Raw genomic sequence first — 21,259 nt, 5'->3', positions numbered from 1 at the left:
TTCAAAGCTTATAAACGTTTGAAAAAATCATGAATCTAGTAAAAGAAAGAAATAGAATTCTCACTTGGGATTACGATAAGTGTTGTTCTTTTAAACTCCCGTTGTTTGTGAAGGTGCTTTAAATCGTCGAATCATCGACTTTATTATTGTTTATAATGTATTATCCTCTTATCGTTATTATAATTAATAGGCTCTTCAAAAGAAATAGATACTTGATTGGCCATAATGTAGCTTAATTCTATAAACCGATTAATAATGAATAAACAAATACTCCAATCAAATGTTCTGCTTAGTAGCAACATACAGACAATGGAGAATTGCTTCGATTTGAGAATTTCGAGAGAATACTTAGTGTTGCTAATTAAAATAGACTTATAGAGTAACATACTTTAATACAATTTAGCAGAGAGATGCCTAGTGAAGTCATATTGGCCCTGTATTCGAACATGTTATTTATTTAAATGAAAAATTTAAAAATATATACTTAAATATATATATAGATGAACTTTTACTAGATTAAGCTACTCGTAAATTAAATTTGAAAGTATTTTTTTGAATATACATTATTGACTTGTTAGAATTAAGATATTAATATTGTGTTACATTTTTTTTTGATTTAACTGTAAATATATATAATAATAATACAACAAAGTTTTATATATAAAATCTCTTTACAAAATTTTGCCCCTCAATCAATCTGCGCCAGTGCTCTGTAACTTGCAAAAGCCATACCGAGTGTGTTTTGTTCCCCACGATCTCCAGGAATCGGTGTCGCTCTTGCAAATTGAATTTAGAGAATACTGACGCTGAAACTAAAAGAACTAACTATTGAAAGCGACATCTATAATACTATTGTAAAATAATTTTATGTTGAAAATTTGGTATTAAATAAATTTCGAGAGTCATAAAGCTGGTTACTTGTATCGGAAAGTAATTAGTATCAATCAGTTAAAATATCGGGATTATTTAATGAATCATAACATGTAAATGATGATATTTTCGTGGCCAAAGTGAAATAGTTCAAATAGAATCAAAGTTATTTCATATTTTTAATTATAAACTCGTATGTTAGGTAAATTAATGAGGTGTGACCTGCATATTAAGTGACGATCATTAGTTTAAATTTCACGGGCTGGATAATAGCCAGTTTTCGGCTCTGATGAAGTTTGGAACGTTTGTTTCTTGCTTATTTGCTCTGGGGTTTGTAACGTTACTCAAAAGGCTTGTTTGATGGCCATCAGTTAAATAATCGTGGCTAAACGCGCCATCAAGACACGTTTTATATATTGTAAATTAAACCATTTCTTGATAAATCAGTGCTTATACAGCATTCACAGTAGGACTTATTCAGTGTTTGGATATCAATCATACCAGATTTATTCCATTAGAAGAACCCGTTGCACTAAGTGGGTAACTTTTATGGGGTTCCGAGTGAAGCTCGCATCTACTAAAATTACATTAGCATATGAAATTGTTTTAAAACTTTTGTTTAGACCGGTTTCATAAACATGTATATTAGTGTTAGACAACACAAGTCAAGTTATGAATAAAAAAAACTGACTGAGTGGTTTTATGGGCGAAGTTTTTGTTGAAGTTCTTTTTTATAAAATATCCAATAATTTATAAATTGTATTCTAACTATTTTTTTCTCGACATCATTTGAATTGTATTACGATAGTATAACTTTAAAATTACTCACAAGTGGTCAAGTACGACGCCCGCAAATATGACTTAGATAGCGTGAGTGATTTCGCGGAGAACATATATTACAGAGTATATAGATGTTAGTGATTCTAAATTCATTGATTAAAGACATAGGCTAGCTATAATGGTCCGTTTAATTAACTTTAATTCTAACTAATGCATGTATTTATAAACAATTATTCACGTTAAGCAACCCCTCATGAAAAACTAAAGTTTCATATATATCACATAGCGCAAAGTATGATTGTCATATCCAATTATTTTGAATTCTGAATAAATAATAAAAGTATGTTTAGTCCAAGTTATACTAATAAAGTTTTTCTCTTCAAGGGGGAGGCGATGGCGCTCCACGAGCCGCCCATGGCGTCGCCAGCTAGATCATCTAGGCTTCAGCGACAAGCCCCAATTGTCGTTCAGGAAACTGACCTCGATGACGACATTGTAAGTGTATATATTTTTTATGTAAGAAAAGAACAATCAACACTTGTCCTATAGCGCTGGACGCAACACTATTAATTCTTAGTAATTGTTCAAGTATGGAATGTACTTACGTGTTTTGCGTTGTTGAAAAAAGTAGGATTTTAAAACGCAGTTTGCGAAATTGTGTTAGCCTGTTAACTGAGTGACGCCACCCTGCGGCTGTAGAACATAAATTTTTCGATGAAAATATATGCACATAGCTAATAGGACATAGACAGTTTATATAAGCTTCTATTTGAGGGATAATTCTATTCTAGTCTTTATGTTAATATAGTCATATTAACATAAAGACCGTCCTTAACTGTTGTTTATTTAATTGATACATTTACTCATTGTGACTATAATGATTTTTAATATATATGTATATTATTAGTATGTATAAAAACATAATAGCAGCTTAATAAGCTGATGCGCGATGTCCAACCTATTTTTAAAAGCGTCCAGTCAGGGACTGCTCGGTTTGGGACAAAGTTCTTTAGGGAATTAGTAGTATAATGAGTGGTGTTTTAATGAACTATCCCTCAAAATAAAGAGCTTCTAAATTCCTGGAACATTATAATGACCAGTAAGGATTTTATAGGTTTCAATGAGATTTCCTCTTAATCGCCTCCTTCCTAAATCAGTAAGATCAAGTGCTTTTAGAGGATCATTATAAGTTTTGTTCCTAAGTGCTCTGCAATTCCAGTGGCTTTTTTAAAACCCTTTCAAGCAGATTAATATGAAATAATATTTTTTGTATGAAATAATATTTATACGTTTTTAGGAGACAATTTACCACTAGAAAAATTATGTCAGTTCACTTACTCGTTCATCTAACCTACTACAATTTACATACTTAAAAACTTACTTAAACAAAAAACTATCTAGCTATCATATATTTATTCAATAAATAATAATATTTTATCGTATTATCTATCAAGCAATAATAATGTATTTCATATTATTAGCAGACGCAGATAAAATTTTAACTTAAACAGTGCGTTTACTTATAAAAGAATAATTAAAATATAATTTTAAACCGGCCAATTAAACTTCCGTTATATAATATAATGTATTCACATTATAAAATAATATCCTTCAAAACCATACATGCGATGCGATATCTAACTAATTTCAAAACTCTCCAAACATTTGAACCGTTTTCCAGGAATCCCGAAAGTCTATTTGTTTAGTTCCGAGCATAGTTTCGGTCGGTTTAATGCATGTATTTATTACGATATTTAACAAACTACATAAACATGAAACAATAATTTAAATGGACTAAAAGAGACTTTTATTTGTTATTATGTATATTATATGATGATGGTATATATATATATATATATATATATATATATATATAAATATATATAATTTCCATGACACGATATTAACGCGTTGGTGACCGACGCGCAGTAATTTACTCTAATATAGTCTTAATATGTTTTTCTATTGCAGGAGAAGTTCGAAGATGCAGAGGAACCATCGTAAGAGATTTTATTATTTGTCTACATTTATTGGTTAAAGATTCATTTAGCCATTCCTTAGTTAATATTATAACTATATTGAACATACAAAAGACGGAACCGGACCGAAGTAATCGTCAGCGATTGAAGTTTACTGTTCCGTCGGAAAGCACGATTAATTAAAAAAAAATACTAAAGTTTATCTAGCTTTGATGTATGTTTTTGAATACGTGTTTTTAGTAAATTTGTATTGTTTTGTAAGGGTTTTTCCATACACGTATATAACAGAGTTTTAAAACAGAAATACTTTCAGTATGACACTAAAGAAGGCGCTAGCAGATTGCGAAAGAGCTATAGATAAATTCTTCTCTAATGACGTGGAAGGCGCTATGAACATCATGAAGCCCTGGTGAGTTTCTGTGACGTGATATATGCCGTTCAAACTTTTTCGATAATTTCTGAATTTAATTTATAAATAAGTATTTTATTAATCTTTGAGTATGACGTGAGATGTTAATATAAATGTACTAAATTAAAATAGTTCAGAAATAGACTTGATAGGTACCTTGATTATAGGAGAAGCTTGTCGCTATACCACAGTCATGGGTCGGCAGTATTTGAATTCATACCGGCGATGCTCACACTGGACCCACACCAGGTTCAGATAGCTATAACTGCCATCCAGGAAACATTTGAGCTTTGTGATGGCCAACGAAGGATTTACTCCGTCGTTGAAAGCCTTGGATCTTTGCTTAAAAAGGTATTAAACTTTTGCTTTATATAAAAGTTGTATTCATTATTAATAAGCTCTAAATAATGCTATGAAGACAGGCACAGACAGGACGAGACTTTCTATAGAGTTGCAAGTTCATGAATGAAGGGATTAGTTTGTAGTTGTGTATTTCATTACCGATTCAAAGGTCCATGTTTCAAAAGTGCCTTGTTAGAGATTTCACCTTTATGTATAAGGTTACGAGTCCCCCCTTGTGAATACAGAAGAATATATATATATATATATAGAAGCTTATTTCCCATATGAAGCAGTATTTGTGGTTCCTCAGCCCAATTATGGAATATACTCGGAAGCACAGGCGCATGCTGAATTAATTCGCGCAGAAGCACTGCTGGTACAGGCCTGCCTCCTTGCAGTGGATGGGGAGGATCTCGCAGGCATCGTACGTGCTACGTTACGCATTAAGAATTCACATGATTCTTATAAGTAAGTACTTATCTCATCAAAAATCCTTATAATAATAGTATTCGCAATATTCGTATTAGTATTATTAATTGAAAATAAATTTGTTTACTTTTAACGGTGTACCTTTAACGATGGCAGAATTTCCTCGTGATACTTATTAAATCACCAGCTCTGGAGTACTATCAACAAACTTAAATGTTTTATTACCGCCTGTGCACTTAATCCTCACTAAGAGTCTACTCCAAAGGGAATAAAATCAAAGTTGGAGGCTTTCCTCCAATATGTCTTTACATATTTGAGTCATTTATTATTTTACGCCTGCTCTGATACCGCACCAGATTTAGACTTATTTTGCTAAATTTGTATGCATGTTTGCTTATAGACTTTTATCGAGAAGATCCATTTTGATTTGAAATAGATTTATACCTATCTAGGGAACTACACATTCATAGGATCAGGCCAGTCGTTTTTGTAATATGCGTTCACAGTTCTGGCAATGTAATTAAATTTTTCATAATTAATTTTCAATTAATGTCAGATAATTTAATCGAGCTGTTTGCATGAAGACTGAAGTGACAGTAATGATTATAGTACCTTGAATTAATAAAACAGCAAAATAATTCCCTACATTTTACTGTTGGACGGCACATTAATCGACTCTTTGAGTAGTTCCGATTGTAATTTGCGCGTGTCTCGGAAAATAATTTCAGTGCATACTCGTGTTCATGGACGAATATAGGGGCCTGAACTTTATAACAAATATTGAACAGATTATGTTTGCGGATATGTACAGACTCTGTATAAAACTATCTAAACTTGTGTCCCAACGTGGGGAAACCAGCCTCCACAGGGGGGCAATTTGATTGTTGAGGGGGCTAATCGGAATCAGCTAACAAATTGGAACCTAAATCTCTGTTCAGTAAACATCAAGCGCAAGGATCTTACTAAATTACTATGAAAAAAAACTTTATTAAAATTATTTGTAATTTGATTGTCAGTTTTTAATTATGTTTTGAAAATTTACTAATAGTTTGTTTTCGTTAACAATTTCCTAAAATCGATCATTTAAATTTTTTTTTATGAACAATTCAATTGTTTATTATATATGTTATGTATGTTTGCATATGCATAAGAATTTAAGATAGGCTTAGCACATGCACAGGCGTGGCACAAAAGGCTTGGGAAACATTGTTAGTTGGTAGTATAAATAATATATATAAATTACGCGTCGCGTTGTTTGTCCGCTATGGACTCCTAAACTACGTAACCGATTTCAATAAAATTCGCACACCGTGTGCAGTTTGATCCAACTTAAACGATAGGATAGCTTACATATATATAATTCTACTGTACGTGTGTAAGTCACTGAACTCCTCTGAAACGGCTGGACCTATTTGAATGATTTTTTTGTATGCGTTTGGGTGACGCCCTAGATGATTTAGATTTACAAATCAGCCCGGCAGATGACGCTGCAGCCGGTAATTTCATACTTTGTTTTATATCCTAATCGTTTGAAACAGCAGAACTGTAGGGTCCGCTTGTCAATTATAAAAACATAGGCTTGTGTGGTTATCAACTTTGATTTGACCAACTTTGACTGCGTTTCTCATCCGCTATTGGTCGTGTCGTTCGGTTAGACATAGCAAAAAATGGTTTACATTAATAACAATTTTCTGTTAAATGAAAAACATAATGTAACTTAAAGTGATATTTCATTTGGCGTAAATGATAGGATATGTATGCCATGGAATGGAAATGCAGTTTTGAAGATTAGATTTTAATTTATTCGTATAAAAAATTAATAGTGAGACGTATCAAAATGATACTGGGAAGTATCCTAGTATCTGTAGTAACAGATATGTTTTTTTTTAAATACGCTTCACATTCACCTGATTAGAGAAAAAATCAGTTCGCGTTTCACTTTTATTGCAGCCTTACAGCTGCTGAAGGCCACTTTAATAACGGGCTGTGCATAATACGGTATTCTTGGAAAAATCCTTGATATTAAAATTGCAATGAAACTCTAATTTATTACATAGGTTTCCCGTTTTTTGTTTCGATCTTACATACATTTTACAAGGTTTGGTCAATTAGGTTAATGTACTTGTAATTATCATTTACACTACATTTTTCGTATCGTAGTTTTATAGATTATATTATCAGGTTGTAGTTCATTATTTCAAATAATTAATATAAAACAATATTATACGTATAATGCGAACTTTTGATAATAATTTGCAAACACATGAGATTTAAATACTTAGTTTTGTGGATGGATGGTATACAGTTCCAACAGTTACTTCTACATATAGGGGACATCTTCGACATTATATTATCACCGGCCCAAAGGCCTAGTGGCTAAGGTCGAGAAGTTCTATATATACTTAGCGGCCAGATTATCTACTCGTATAACGCGTTTCAGGGTTTCATGATATCGCAGTGTTTTGTTTAGTTTTTTGAGTATTGTAAAGTGACGTAAGCAAACTAAACCTAAGGAACGTGAAATGCCATATTTTGTATACATTTTCGTTACAGTGGTAACAACGTAACTTAACTCGACGGATGCGTTACGGAATAGATGTCCGCTACGATAAGGTGGTAGTAAAAATATATGGTATTTTTAATATCCTGTCGGTAATCCTGGTGATGCAAGAAATATAATTTAATTTGTTTAAATTAACAATTCAATTTTTATTCAAATTTTCTTACACGGGTATAAGAATTTAAAAAAAGTTGGGGCATGGCAGCACAAAAAAGGTCGTAAGAACGTCAAACGATGTTACCATAGAAACGCGGTTTCATTCTAATATGTAGTCCACGTTATAAGTCAATCATCTGTTAAGTAATCGTATCTTCGCGGAAAACATTATTTCCCTATTATATGCCAGGAATAATTTAATATGTATAAAATTTGCAGGCAGTGCTTGAAAATCTTGAACAAGAAAAGAACTTGGGAAGATGGGAAGTCACGCGAACACTTCGAGAGCGGAGTTCGAATGGGCGTCGCAACCTTTAACGTCATGATATCCATGTTGCCGCCCAAACTCATCACTTTACTCGAGTTCGTTGGCTTCTCAGGAGACAAGGTATGGTACTAAGACAAAAGCACTCGGTGATATGTAATTTTTGTTTATAGCTGCTAAAGTTCATGCATCCTAGAGAGACTTATGGCCTGTTTTCCTTTCCGTACAGTATAAACTTTATTCGATAACGTCGATAATATGAGTTGTGTGAATAGAATGTACCGTTTAACAAGAAAATATCCAATAATTTTTGGCATTCGCAGAAACATAAAAACTTAGTGATACTACTAGAATACTAGATTTTGGTGAGAGAGAATACACAGACACACAGGAGCAGTGTTGGCCTTGTGGCTTCAGCGTGCTAATCCCCTGAGGTCGAGGGTTCGAGCCCGGCAGTGCACCAACGGGCTTTCTATGTGCGCATTTAACAGTCGTTCGAACGATGTAGGAAAACATCGGGAGGAAACCGACTCGCCTCAGACCCAAAAAGTCGACGGCGTGTGTCAAGCACAGGAGGCCGATCACCTACTTGCCTATTAGACAAATGATCATGAAACAGATATTGATTTATTTATTATTATTTACTAAGGCACAGGAACATAAATAGAGTGGTCTGAACTATTTCAGATTTTATTGCAGCGTTCCGACCTTCCGATGTATAAAAATACTACAATTGTTGATTGAATTGCAAATTTAATAAAACAATTGTGAATTCTGAAAATGAGTTGATTTAACTGTAAAAGAGATTACCATTGCGCTTCGATATAACGAGAAAGTTATGGCTTATGAATGTTATTTTTTACACAGAAAATTATCGAGTTAAATAATAAATTTCGTAATACGTAAGGATCATTAAACAAGTTTTTCATATTCAATGTGTGCACTCATTGCGTGGAGTCTGACTCTAAATTTTATTTTTCATTCATATATTGTTCAAGTTTATCTGCCCGTTTTGAATCTAAAACATTTCCTCACTATGTTTTTCTTCATAGAGCAAGTTAATTGCGCTGCTTATTATATAATTAACTAAAGTAATACAACGTCCGTGACATAAGCTCAAAATTAATCATTATATTAATCTGTGATTGACGTCTATCCTTTACTGCATATCTCTTGATTAATATCCTATTCGCTTGTCGGAGTTTAGACTTCCCACATCGGCCAATAGGTTGCATGAGACAATACACTCTTGTCTCTTAGCTATATATTATGCTGTTTGTAATTTCCTTAAAACCAAGTATTAATAGCGATGTTATGGTAACGATTTTAATCATATAAACAGAAATATGTAAGGAAATTTATTAGAGAATTACAATAAAGAGATACTTAGGTTATTATAGAAGCCGGTTTGCGATTCCAACTATCGCCGGGATACTTACACTTCACTGGGCACATCAATTATTTAGTTGGAATTCTGCAGGCATTTCCAGTGAATTATTACTTCTGCTGACATTGTGTAATACAGCAACTATAATTGGCTGCGCTTTTGGTAGATAATTGAGATACCACTATAGATATACGTTAACAAACCCTAAACCCTCAAATCAACAGCAGTTGAACCATTGCCGTTTTGTTCTCACTATATTTGTGCATCATTATTGTGGAGCAAAATGCAATACAGTTTCATACAACATAGGAATTATTTACTTTTTTATGTTAATATTATTTTTAAAACTGTACCGTTGTGTACCGTTGATCTGGTTGCTTTAGCTTGGGACTCTCCTCTCATCCGAGAGATCGTAGGTTCGAACCCCGGTAACAATGGCATTTCTATCTGTGGATTTAATCCTCGGACGGTGAATAAAAACTTATTGAGGAAACCTACATCTCACTCTCTCAAACCTACAACTCAAGTAGGCGGCTTGTCAGGCGGCTCAGAGGGCTGATTACCTACTTGCCTATTAGGAAATAAAATTTATAAATGTAAAAACAGCGACATTGGTTTTTCACAATCCTATTACAGTGAATTCTTTAAATAGCTTACTTAAAGATTTTTTCTTCGCGTAACCATGAAAATGAAAGAGGGAAATGTCAGAATGTCTATCATTGCCTATTGAAGTACTTCATGAACAGTCTATCGAATATTATTCAAAGATTTTTTAATGCATATAAAATTATCTAAATGGAAACTAAGTATATTTAAGATTGCATGTTGGAATTTACAATACAAATGCAAAAAATGCAATTGTCGGTGCGTTCCGTTTGATCTCTCTGCAATACACGTAGACACGTCAAGAAGCAGCCATACTCAACCGATCGACTCATCGAAACATCTTTTAATGAGAGATTATGACTGATTAATGATTATTATATAAATGATTTTAATACTAAATGTTAGATGGAAATTTTTATTCTTAGTTGTTTAGATGTCACTTTGATTAAACTTATTATTATTATTAGATCTTTATTAACGAATCTATACATCAATTGGTTAGTTAACATTTCGTAATGATTATATTTGTATGGTTGTAGGGTAAAAGCCTCGTCTATATTATTGCATTTCTCTTTGTCTTGAGCAACATTCATCCAGTTTTTACCCGCTAGTTATATTATGTCGTCTGTACATCTTTTCTTTTGTCGTCCTATACATCTCTTTGCAGTGGGTCCAGTTCTTTTTGTAGTTTCGAGTGTCCATAGTTTATCCTGTGTTCTAGTAATATGACCGGCCCATTTCCAAATAGCCCTTTGAGAGCGTATGTACCCTATAGAAATTACATATAGGTAAGATATGTTGTAACTATTCTGTATATTTTTGAAACCCTTCCAGCAGTTTTGTGTTTTTTCTTGATATACAAATCTGTGCTCTTTGGAATATATGAAGCATATAAATCATAATATGTTGTATTCCTTCTGTTACAATTCGATCGCCAGCGCTCGAATATATAGTTCGTTTATACGAACCGGAAGTTATATTATAATATAGCAAGTTTATATTCTCGATTTGTGCTCTTTTCAATATACTTACTTTTAAAAGTGTTGAATACGCGCCTGATACCGGAAGTACAAAATTTTTCAAATAAATTCCATTTCTTGACGGTAATATTGGAGTTTGGTGCTATTCTAGTTGCAAATCATCAACCTTGTTCGAAGATAAAATGTATAATGTGGAAAGTCATAACTTAATTTTGTATTTGTGTATCCACAATATGTGCCGCTATTTTCGGTTAATATTATTTTGATTTATTCAATAATAAATGCATTAAATTATTGATTTATTAAATTCTTATGAGTATATCAGTTTAGGTATCCCCGTTGTGATTACCGGTTTTTTATTCGATGCTTAACTCTTGGAGGAAATTTCCTGGGAAGGCAATAAATGCTTATTATAATTAACTGTAGAATTATAGATTATGGCACTTGTAAAATGTGTTATATCATATCATATCAGGTTTAGTAACATATAGTTGTTGAAATCCCTCTTCCTCTTGACGGATCGATCTGAAATTTGGTACACACATTTAGTTTTCATGACAATATAATTTAATTCATTAACCACTGTGAACCCAAGATGGGTGCCGCTACAAAATGGCGGATTACATATTTTTTCACTACTTCCTCAATATGGGTATCAAATAAATGGGCTTGAGTAGTAGAATTCTTTGACAAATATAGACTAAGTAACTTTTATTAGTTTTTTTTAAATTTTGTTCCCCTTAAAAGACAAAAAACAATATTTATTTAATTTAATAACAATGTTCTAATTTATTTACATTTTACAGGAGCATGGCCTTCGAGAATTGCTCAATGGAGCTAATAGCCCAGGCCTACGCTCCGTGTTATGCGCCCTGACACTACTAATGCACAACCTGGTTATTGGCCAGTTTGCTGCCATCCCTCCAAACTACGACCTTGTCCGGAAACTTATCGACGAGAACCTCGCGGTTCGTACCTTTTTTATGGAAAGAGATTAAAGCTATATTCTTTTGAATATTCTATTCCGCGTGTTTTATTATATCGATGTAATGCTACTGTAATGCAACTTCAAAGCTGGGACTGGGTTTTCATAATATTTATTCTACATACCCATGTAAAATATTATATAAAATTGAAAAAGTATTATTTAATTTCCAGACAAAAAAAATACTTTTCTGTCTGGTTCCATTTAATTGAAAGAATTGAACAAATTCCTCAATTGCAGAAGTATCCGGACAGCGCGTGGTTCCTAATGTTCAAAGCTCGCCTCGAGCTTTTACTAGGGCAACCCGCGCAAGCTATTGAAACATACGAAAAAGCAGCTAAAGCCAAAGGTCTTTGGCCCCAACTCGTACATCTAGCATATTGGGAGACTATGTGGGCCTACGCGTAAGTACATTATGAGCTACATTAATGTGATGACACTAAGCTTTGATTTTATACCATGAAGTCATTATTGTTTGTGTTTGACCTTTTTGAAATTCATACTTCACAGAAGTTCTATAAATCACATTGACTGACCGAATTGCGTCACCTGATAACGTTGACCTACTTTTAATTAGTTCAGTGTATGAAATATCAGAACACCTATTAATTGTAATGTAATGTGTTCTTTTTAATATTTTTAGAAATCAAAGGATTTTCCTTCGGTTTAGTACTAAAAAGTGTTTTTATCTACAGTATGATGGGAGAGTGGGATAACTGTGCACTTTTTGCGTCCCGTCTTCTGGAAGACAGTGTATGGTCGCGCACAATATATGCTTACGTGCAGCTCGCCGCTTCTCTCCAAAAGGAAACTCCACCTGACAACGCTTGGATTGAACAGCTCATACAGTTAGTATATATATCATAGTTAAAATTTATATTTTGAAATGTATAATCTGGCAAAATATAATTGAGTATCGTAAAATAACTGATTGGCTTGAATAGTCCGATAGTGGAGCATGGGGAATGAGCTGCGTCAGTTTACGTAATTTCTTCTTCTTGGTTTATTGGACTTGAAAAAATCTAAAGTTCCTCATAAAATTTGAAGGAACTACACTGCTAACTCAACGAAAATGACTCTAAACTCTAGTTAGATTCACTAATTACAATCAAGATTCACAGTCAAGTCCACGCAAGCAAATAGGACTGGTTGATCAAATTATATGATTGTTGTTCAGATCAGCCAAAAACTTCAAGCAACGGGTCCTAGGCAGATCTGTGCCAATAGAGAAATTCGCTTTACGCCGTTGTGAGAGATTGCGCGCACGAGGCTTACTAGTCCTGCCCGGTATCGAGTTGCTCTGCCTTTGGAATATGTTTCCCGCTATTGCGAAGGACCAAAAGAGGGCCGACAAACTCCTTAAGGTATTTAAACTAAAACTTATGTGAGGCGTTATTAACTTTATCAACAAGGTTGTTATCAACTTCAAGAACTTTATACTTAGAACAAAAAAAAATTGTTGTCTGTAAAGTCGAACAAACGATAATTTTACGTGATAACGTCATAAGAAAACATTGATGAAAAATTGTATTTCTCTGTCTTGTCTTTATGAATTAAATAACAGTTCACGTATAGGTTGTGTGCTATCTCTCTTTTACTCGGACGCATCGGCCGATGGAGTGGAAGAGAGATAAATGCGGCACAAGTCATACGCTTAAGCCGAGCCTCTTTATCGCTTATTCCGTGCTCTCGGTTCAGGCGGAACGTGAAAATGACTCATCTATTTCGTGGGTGCAGTCGGCATTCGTCGATTTTTAAGGCGTCATCACGAAAAAAAATCTCAAATAATAATTGTCAAAAAATGTTGTTACAATAGGTATATAAAAAGCCATTAAATAATTTATCATGTTCTTTAGAACATTTGGCCTTTTCTTAATTAAATGAAAAAAAACCTAATCGCAGATCATCGAGGATGAATACAACATGATAGAGAAGATATTCCTCGACTACCTAAAGAAAGGGCGGACGGCAAGCGCCAAGAAAACCTTGGAAGAGAATGGCGAGAAATTGAAGTATGACGCTGATGACTTCAACCTGTGTCGGTATATGAGAGGAACAATGCTTCTGGCTATGGGCTTCCCACGACTTGCCCTTGAGTACTTTGATGCTGTTATTAAGTAAGTCTAAAGTCCTTAAAAAGTATTTGTGCTTGTTTATCTCTGGCTTTTTTCAGGCTTAGTGTGATTCAATCCTTGTCTAGGAATGAAAATTTTCACGATTAAAAGTGGCAGAGGATTTCTTAAAGTTCAGTTCTTCATTAGGTTTAATGACATTTACTCTCATAACAGACTAACATGAGAACGTATATACTAAAGATTCAATTTATCACGTCGTGGGTCATTGAAGATCTTCAAGGATGAATTAGCGAAGTAGAACTTTGGTGGACTTTCATTTACGTAAAGAACTGGGATTACTCCAAGATATGGTAGTCTTAATTTTATATTGCCAGGCTTCATATTTCTGCGCTTCATTTCTAAGAATTTGATTTGAGAATTGTCAGCAATACCTACATAATTCATTAATATTTTCACTTTGATAGTGTACGGTACCATGTGGTGCTTTAAATAATAATTTTATTTATAACCACTAGCCACACCAAATAAATAAATGCTAAATTATTCAATGTTAATTGCTATGTATCGAATTATGCCGTATAACACTTGAATAGTGTGACAGTGGCTGTACTATCGCGCCGTAACTCTGGCGATTTAGGTAATCGCCACGCTTATAAAGCTAGGAAAGCCTGATGTCCGGTACCGATGTATGTCCGATAGTGGGGCATAGGATGTTACTGCGTCAGTATAACAAGTTTTTCGTTAATTGTTTGCTAAAGCAGGAAGGTTCTTAACTTGCGGTATAAGTCCACTAGTAGGGCCGCCGTTAATTTCCGCGTAGTTGTTTTTTTATTAATTGGTTTTTTTCTTAATTTCGATAGAATTTCAAAGGTTTTTTTTTATTTAACACTTGTGATAGATGGGGCATTTATATGGCCATCAAGTTTATAATAACGTTGCACATTATTAAAAAATAGGTATCTATAGAAAAGCCGGGTTTATGTTAAGGTAAGATTTTCAGATATTTTTTAGAACTTGTGTACTATATAGTACGAGCCGTTGTGGGAAGGGCAGTGTTGGCCCAGTGGATTTAGCGTACAGTCATCCTTGAGGTCGTAACGAACCTCGGCTGTACACCTATCTTCTTTCTAAGTGCGTAATTTCATTAATTCGTTCGAACGGTGAAAGAACGCATCGTGAGGAAACCGACTTGGCTTAGACCCAAAAAGTAGACGGCCTCTTAGATTGACAAATGATCACAAAACAGATTTTGAAATCTGAGGCCAAGATCTAAAAAGATCCACAATTATTAACAATTAATATATAAATATTAATAAATTGTATACTATACGGTAGCTTGATGTTGAAGAGAGATTTCTCAAATCTCATTTACGTTTATTTAATTTTCCAGGGACAAGGAGAAGATTAAGGAGAACACTCACCTTATACCGTACACGCTGGTAGAATCGGCCACTTGTCACTACAGCCTTGGAGACACCGACTTGGCCTTGCGACTACTAGCCGAGGCGAGGTAACTACACAATAAATTTTAATTATTTGAGGTATAGTGGCTGTTTACAAGGGAGCAGAGCTGCGCCATAGGCTTTACAGGTCATAGGTTCGATCCCCAGCTGTGACCTATGGACTTTCTCTCCCAAAAAATATGACGTGTGTAAGATTGAACATTTGATCCGTAATCTGAGGCCCAGTTCTCAATTGTCATTGTCGATAAGTATATATAATTAGTCAGAATAATTTTGTGATGGCCTTTTAGGATACGTCAGGCCGTATGTTGTATGTTGCTACATGAAACACATGCATACAGTCTAATCTATACTAGGTTTATTCTCATTAAATACATACATGTCACTTACATGAGAAAAAACATAATATTAAAAATATAAAAAGAAAAATAAAGGCTATATCTTTTTCTACACATTGCCATAGGTAACCGTTTATATTGTTTGGTAGATCGCTATAATAAACAAAATATAAATTGTACAAAACAAAATATAATTATAAAGAAAATCTTCAAAAAGATTTAAATGCATGAATATAGGGGTATAAACAAAAGAATACGAGTTTTGCTCTCTTTTTATAAGCGAAAGCGGTAACAAAAATCTCGGTATAGCAACGTGGCCGTAGTGAGTAGCGAGCGACGTAGACAGACGCGGCCTCACACACGGAAGCAGGGCTTCATTATCCCATCTCATCATCATCATCATCTCAGCTTCAATGTATTCTCTAGGAAAAAATCTGGGTACCCACTCGAGTCGAGACTGCAGTTCCGCATCCACGCGAAAATGGAAATGATTCGGCATCAGCTAGAGCCAAGAAAAACAAACGCAGCCTCAAACGCGACGGCGCGGACCAAACTCGACACGCCCGCTACCTTGGGGACGCAAGGAAATCTTGTGGTGACCACTCCACCCCTGCCCGTCCCTGAGAAAGAGGACGAAGAAGATGATAAGGGGAAAAAGAAGGATAAGGGAAAGGGTAAAGACAAGGGAAAGGGCAAAGGGAAGGGGAAGGGCAAAGGGAAGGGAAACAAGGTATGTATGGTGCACCAAATGCTAAAATTTTAAGTGTCTTAGATTAATTTAGATTGTTTATCATTACGCTAAAGTTTCGGGTACGATCTTTTTATCCTGTCTTCGCAGTCTTACAAAAGTTTAGCACTTAATCTTGCTTTAATTGAACGTATTCTAGTTAGGTAATGAATACCCTAAATTTTATTTTAAGGACAAGAAAGAAGAGAAAAAGGAATCGGCGAAAAGTGTTAGGAAAGTTGACACCGTCGTGAACATTGAGGGTGTTGTTAGCGTCCAACCTCGCCCGGTAAGTGGTTGTGTCGAAATAAGATTATCGTATAAGAAAAGCAGAGTTGGATCAATTGTCGTCCCCTAAAGTTGGACGACCACCAATTTACCACCAATGTGTAACATTGCGATTTTTGTGTCTAAATAACCAAATTATCTACGACACGTGTCTGATATAAAGCTGACCTACTTGTCTATAAAATAAAAGAACAACAAAAGATGCAATCTGGCCAAAATATAGGGTTGCCACTCGATTTTAATTTTAACATTTACTTAGCGTAATCATTTTATAAGAATAGGAGGTTAGATTAAAGAGATAAGACTTGAGTCGAGCACAGAAATAAATTTTCAGTAACTATTTAATTAGTTTTAAAAAAAGGCATGACACAGTTCTGGGGTAGATTCTTTCCGGTAACGGCATATAAAATTAGAAAAAATATTCCTATCTTATCTTATAATTTAGGGGCCTATTTTAATACCTGGAACGCTATGGAATGGAATGGAAAATGTTTAGTTAACGCCAGTAGGTTTTTTTTAAATGTCGTCAGACATTAATTGCTAATTGAGTCGAGTTTTTGTTTTTGTTTTAGTAAGGAGTGTACTTTGTAGGTCTGTGTATTCATAAATATAGCTAATAAAAAAACGTTGATGAAAAAAAACTTTTTAGTATTGCTTGATTAAAATAAGTGGTATTTATCATGTTAAATGCAGGACCCGGTCATCTCATATCAAAATTCGGTTGTAACATATGTAAATGTAAAAATAAATTTCCAACCGTGAGATCGTAATTTTGAGGTACTAAAAAAAACTACTCAGATATATAATAATTAAAATTAGGCGGAATGTGTATATTCATTTGTAAATCTGGCAGCCCTAGACGGACAAGATCCGTATAGGTGGGGCCGAGGGAGGGGCGTTGAATTCCAGCGATGTGCATACATATCGTTACCGGGGTGTATCATGTGTGAACTTTGTTGATATTTGAACTGGCTGTTTCTTATAAGTTCAGAATTATTATTATTAATATTCAAGGACGAATCACTTCTTTTGTTTTGATTAGGTTTGGTGTTTTTTACTGTTGCTAATTTTTAGAATCCTTATTAACGGGTTTAAATTACAGATCTATATATTCTCGTTACATCGTTTAGATATTGTCATTAATAAATATTGATATTACTTATTATATGAAGCCAAATTAAAATTATATGAATTTAAGGCTTCGCCGGTGGCTGGCACGTCCAAAATGGATACGATGATAACGACCGAAGGTGTGGTGTTAGTCCAGCCCCAATCAAGCGACGTACCTCTGAGCATGTCTCCTCCGAAGGGCCAACGCAGCAAGTGACAATCAGCCTCATGCGCGGACGCCGCGTATAGCCGGTCAAACTTTAAAATCTGGCGATACTTCATCTGCCCAGCTTTTCTACCAGCTACTGATATGCCGCACGAGCCATTCGACTAAGCAAGTCTCGACCGTCTAAAATTGATTAAAAAAAAGAAAAACGCGTGCTATTTGCGATAGGACCTGTAGATATTTTGTGAATTTTTAAACTGAATAAATCAGTTTTGACAATGTGATAAAAGAGTTGGTTTGAATTAGCACGTGTCTGACCACCGGACAATGTACAAATGACGACTTCATTTTCAGGCAACCGAGCTTTCGCTCTCGAAAGTTGTAAAAACTATTTTGTATTGCCATGAGCCGAGCAACACGGACACTTCTAACAACATTGCATGTTACATAGTAGTTAATAAATATTTTGTATTTATATTGTAAAACGTTATCGATCAAAGTGTTATAGAGAAAAATATATTTGAATATATGTTTTGGATGTGAAGTTGATGGAGTTTTGATAAAATCTGTATCGAATTTTTACTCCCGTTTACGGTAAGCATACCTTGCATTTTGACCTTTCAAAGGTGTATTTAATATGAAATCGCTATAAAATCTATGTCAACGAAAAAAATGTTTGTCTCTAACGGACATTCTATTTATGTAAGTAGCTCAATTATTTATACACTTTTTGTATGAAATGTTTTGTAAATATCGTAAAATATTAATGATGTATAATCCCGGAAACAGGGCTTTTATAATCAAGCACTCTTTTATAAAGTAGTTTTCAAAGAATATTCACAACATCGTGCTATTCAATTCATGAATTCTTGTAAATAAATCATCCATGCAGTCGCATTTTCATTAGACACGAAATACAGCAGAATGCCGTTAAGCAAATTGAACTGAATTGAACTTTAGTTCGATTTCAACTTTTCAGAGGAAATTCAACAAACTTTCGTTTAGTTTGGAATTGTTTCGTTTGTTTTAAATGTTTTGCATAGTTCTGCAGTCATCACTTACAAAAACAACCTTATTGTGCAAGTTTATGTAGTAACACAAATGCCCTTTTAGAACTTTCATAAAATTCATAACCTGCATAGTATAATAATGGATAATTAAACAGATTGTTGGTCCCTGTGCCAGTGCACCCCAAACGCTGGCAGCATTTCCTCGCTGTATTGCGAATCTTTTTCGATGAGCGACGAAAGCACCAGCTCTGGGGTCACTGGTACTATGACGTGCCAACTCAGACTCTACTCCAGAGGGAACGAAATCAAAGTTGGAGGAAATTATTCAGTTATTTTATTTGTATAAATATTATATTATAATCAGAATTATTAAAGTATCTCCGAACAGTTTGCTTGACACTCATCTGCTTGATTTCTTCAATGCAGGTCTCACTTTCTTAAACGTCCGTAAACATTTGAGTGATAGCTGTTATGATTGAAACTAAAATGTGATGAATGCTTAATATTAAGATAGATTTTTCTATACTTATATCGACTGTCAAAAATTTGTATAACATTTCATAATCATGAAAAACTATAATATCTGGGATTTAATTGATGTCGAATTCATACCCCCGGCCTCTATTAGAAAATGTATTTTTCATATGAATATATCTCATCAATGACAAATGTTTCTAGTAAAACTATTATTAGCAGAAATAGTACAATCAATGTTTAGAAAGAATCGAATGCGCATGTAATGCATATTTTATATAAAAATAGGTTTTATTATAAATTATGTTTCAGCTTAACCTACTAAGTAAAAAGTAAATATAACCTTTTGTATTGTAATTTAATTTTTGGTACACGAAATACACAATAAACATCTGAAAGGCATCGGTCGCACTGGCAAAGTTGGAGTTGATATTTGGACGGGAACTGTTAAAAATAATCCAAAGTTAAAAATAACAAAACTGGCTCAACCCTGAACATAAATTGATAAATTGTATTTTAAAATGCAGTTATTTTGCTGGTCGTGAACATCATTCTAGTATTTACTGAAGTTATTGTGTTGAAAGTTAACTACGTAGACTTTGCCTACACGAATCTTGTAGCAAGCAACAAGTAGCCATAAAGGGATTGTTCAGTGCGAGCGGTGTCTCGTTGCTTGCGATTGCTTTGCAACTTTAATTCCTTTTCGCTTATCCTTAAGGACTCCCAAGCGTGACATAATACACTTTATCGCGAATGTGATAACTTTGTGAATGTCCAGCGCTCGTAGCATTTTTCAATACGAAATTTGTAAGTGCTCATGATAAACGGAAAGTTAAAAGAACTTACGGAATAGGCATAGGATTGAGTACGTTTTGGATATATTTACTGTAAAACCTAATTGAGTTTTGAATAATGGGAATTAATGGTTAGACCGACCAGTTCCTTTATTTTTATATGAGTAAATTTTTTTACTCTCATGTAAATATTGGACAGAAGTATAGTAACGAACGAATTTGTTAAGGATGGCCGAGCCGACTTTGTAAATTAGGAAGGAAAAACGCATTGTAGCTTAAGGCATTTAAAATGTCGATAAAATTATTAATGTCCAAAGTCTGTGTCTATAATCATTATAGAGAAAATGTATATGTAACAAAAAATTGGCTTTGGGTGCAGTTGTGAATGTGGTAATCACATATAGAATATATTCCTGTTAATACATTAGAATTATATAGATGTTTCATATATATAGCAAATTTTAAATCATGTTAATGCTTGAATGGATTAAATGTATATAACACTTGTAACCCTTAGCTAAAAAATATAATGTACTATTTGTATTTAATAAAGCTGTTCACATAAATAATTGTAGAAAATAATTAGCTTTGCAGAAATCCACAATCATTTTTATAGTGTATTAAATTGTCAAACTTATATAAAATTGTAAAGTTTGATTAATTAACTCACGCACTAGTACTGCATATATTGATATGGTTCTTCAATATGGATAGCCCCTGTGGCGTTATTTATGGTTCCCGGCAAAATGATGATTGATTCAAATTGAAAAGTACTGAGGGAGGGCTTTGTCCGAGGAAAATCACTGTCATCGGAAATGTTAGGGTTGTTTTAATATCCCCTTATAGTTGTCGGGAATCAACTCTTGTCACTAGTTTAGTAGTGGACTTTAAAACGTATGTATATATGTCTATTTCGAATAGTCGTTAGTAATAAGCTCAATAAAAAATGTATGTCAACTGATATGAAAATAGTTATTAGATAAATTTAGTTGAAACATTCCCGTGTATTCATTCTGAAGAATATAAAGCTTATTTTTCATCTATTGTGTTGTTTACTGCTATTTTT

At 33.9% G+C, this 21,259-nt stretch overlaps 1 protein-coding gene across 4 annotated transcripts in view; it reads left to right on the top strand.

Moving 5' to 3' along the window:
- The window catches only part of LOC123718659 (tetratricopeptide repeat protein 39B), a 62,623-nt gene extending 41,364 nt beyond the window's left edge, over positions 1-21,259 (top strand). For all 4 annotated transcript variants that reach the window (XM_045675349.1, XM_045675347.1, XM_045675350.1 and 1 more), the window contains exons 2-16: positions 2,035-2,145; positions 3,622-3,650; positions 3,943-4,038; positions 4,206-4,389; positions 4,691-4,848; positions 7,745-7,913; positions 11,570-11,731; positions 11,989-12,152; positions 12,444-12,596; positions 12,926-13,112; positions 13,651-13,865; positions 15,214-15,333; positions 16,051-16,354; positions 16,545-16,640; positions 17,838-21,259. In XM_045675349.1, coding sequence (XP_045531305.1) covers positions 2,044-2,145; positions 3,622-3,650; positions 3,943-4,038; positions 4,206-4,389; positions 4,691-4,848; positions 7,745-7,913; positions 11,570-11,731; positions 11,989-12,152; positions 12,444-12,596; positions 12,926-13,112; positions 13,651-13,865; positions 15,214-15,333; positions 16,051-16,354; positions 16,545-16,640; positions 17,838-17,966 — 2,268 coding nt within the window. In that variant the 5' untranslated portion in view covers positions 2,035-2,043 and the 3' untranslated portion in view covers positions 17,967-21,259. The remainder of the gene's footprint in view (positions 1-2,034; positions 2,146-3,621; positions 3,651-3,942; positions 4,039-4,205; positions 4,390-4,690; positions 4,849-7,744; positions 7,914-11,569; positions 11,732-11,988; positions 12,153-12,443; positions 12,597-12,925; positions 13,113-13,650; positions 13,866-15,213; positions 15,334-16,050; positions 16,355-16,544; positions 16,641-17,837) is intronic.

Source organism: Pieris brassicae, chromosome Z (genome assembly GCF_905147105.1).
Source record: "Pieris brassicae chromosome Z, ilPieBrab1.1, whole genome shotgun sequence".
Lineage (NCBI taxonomy): Eukaryota > Metazoa > Arthropoda > Insecta > Lepidoptera > Pieridae > Pieris > Pieris brassicae.
The sequence above is the reverse complement of the archived record's forward strand: the minus strand, read 5'-3'. Positions and strand labels throughout refer to the sequence as shown.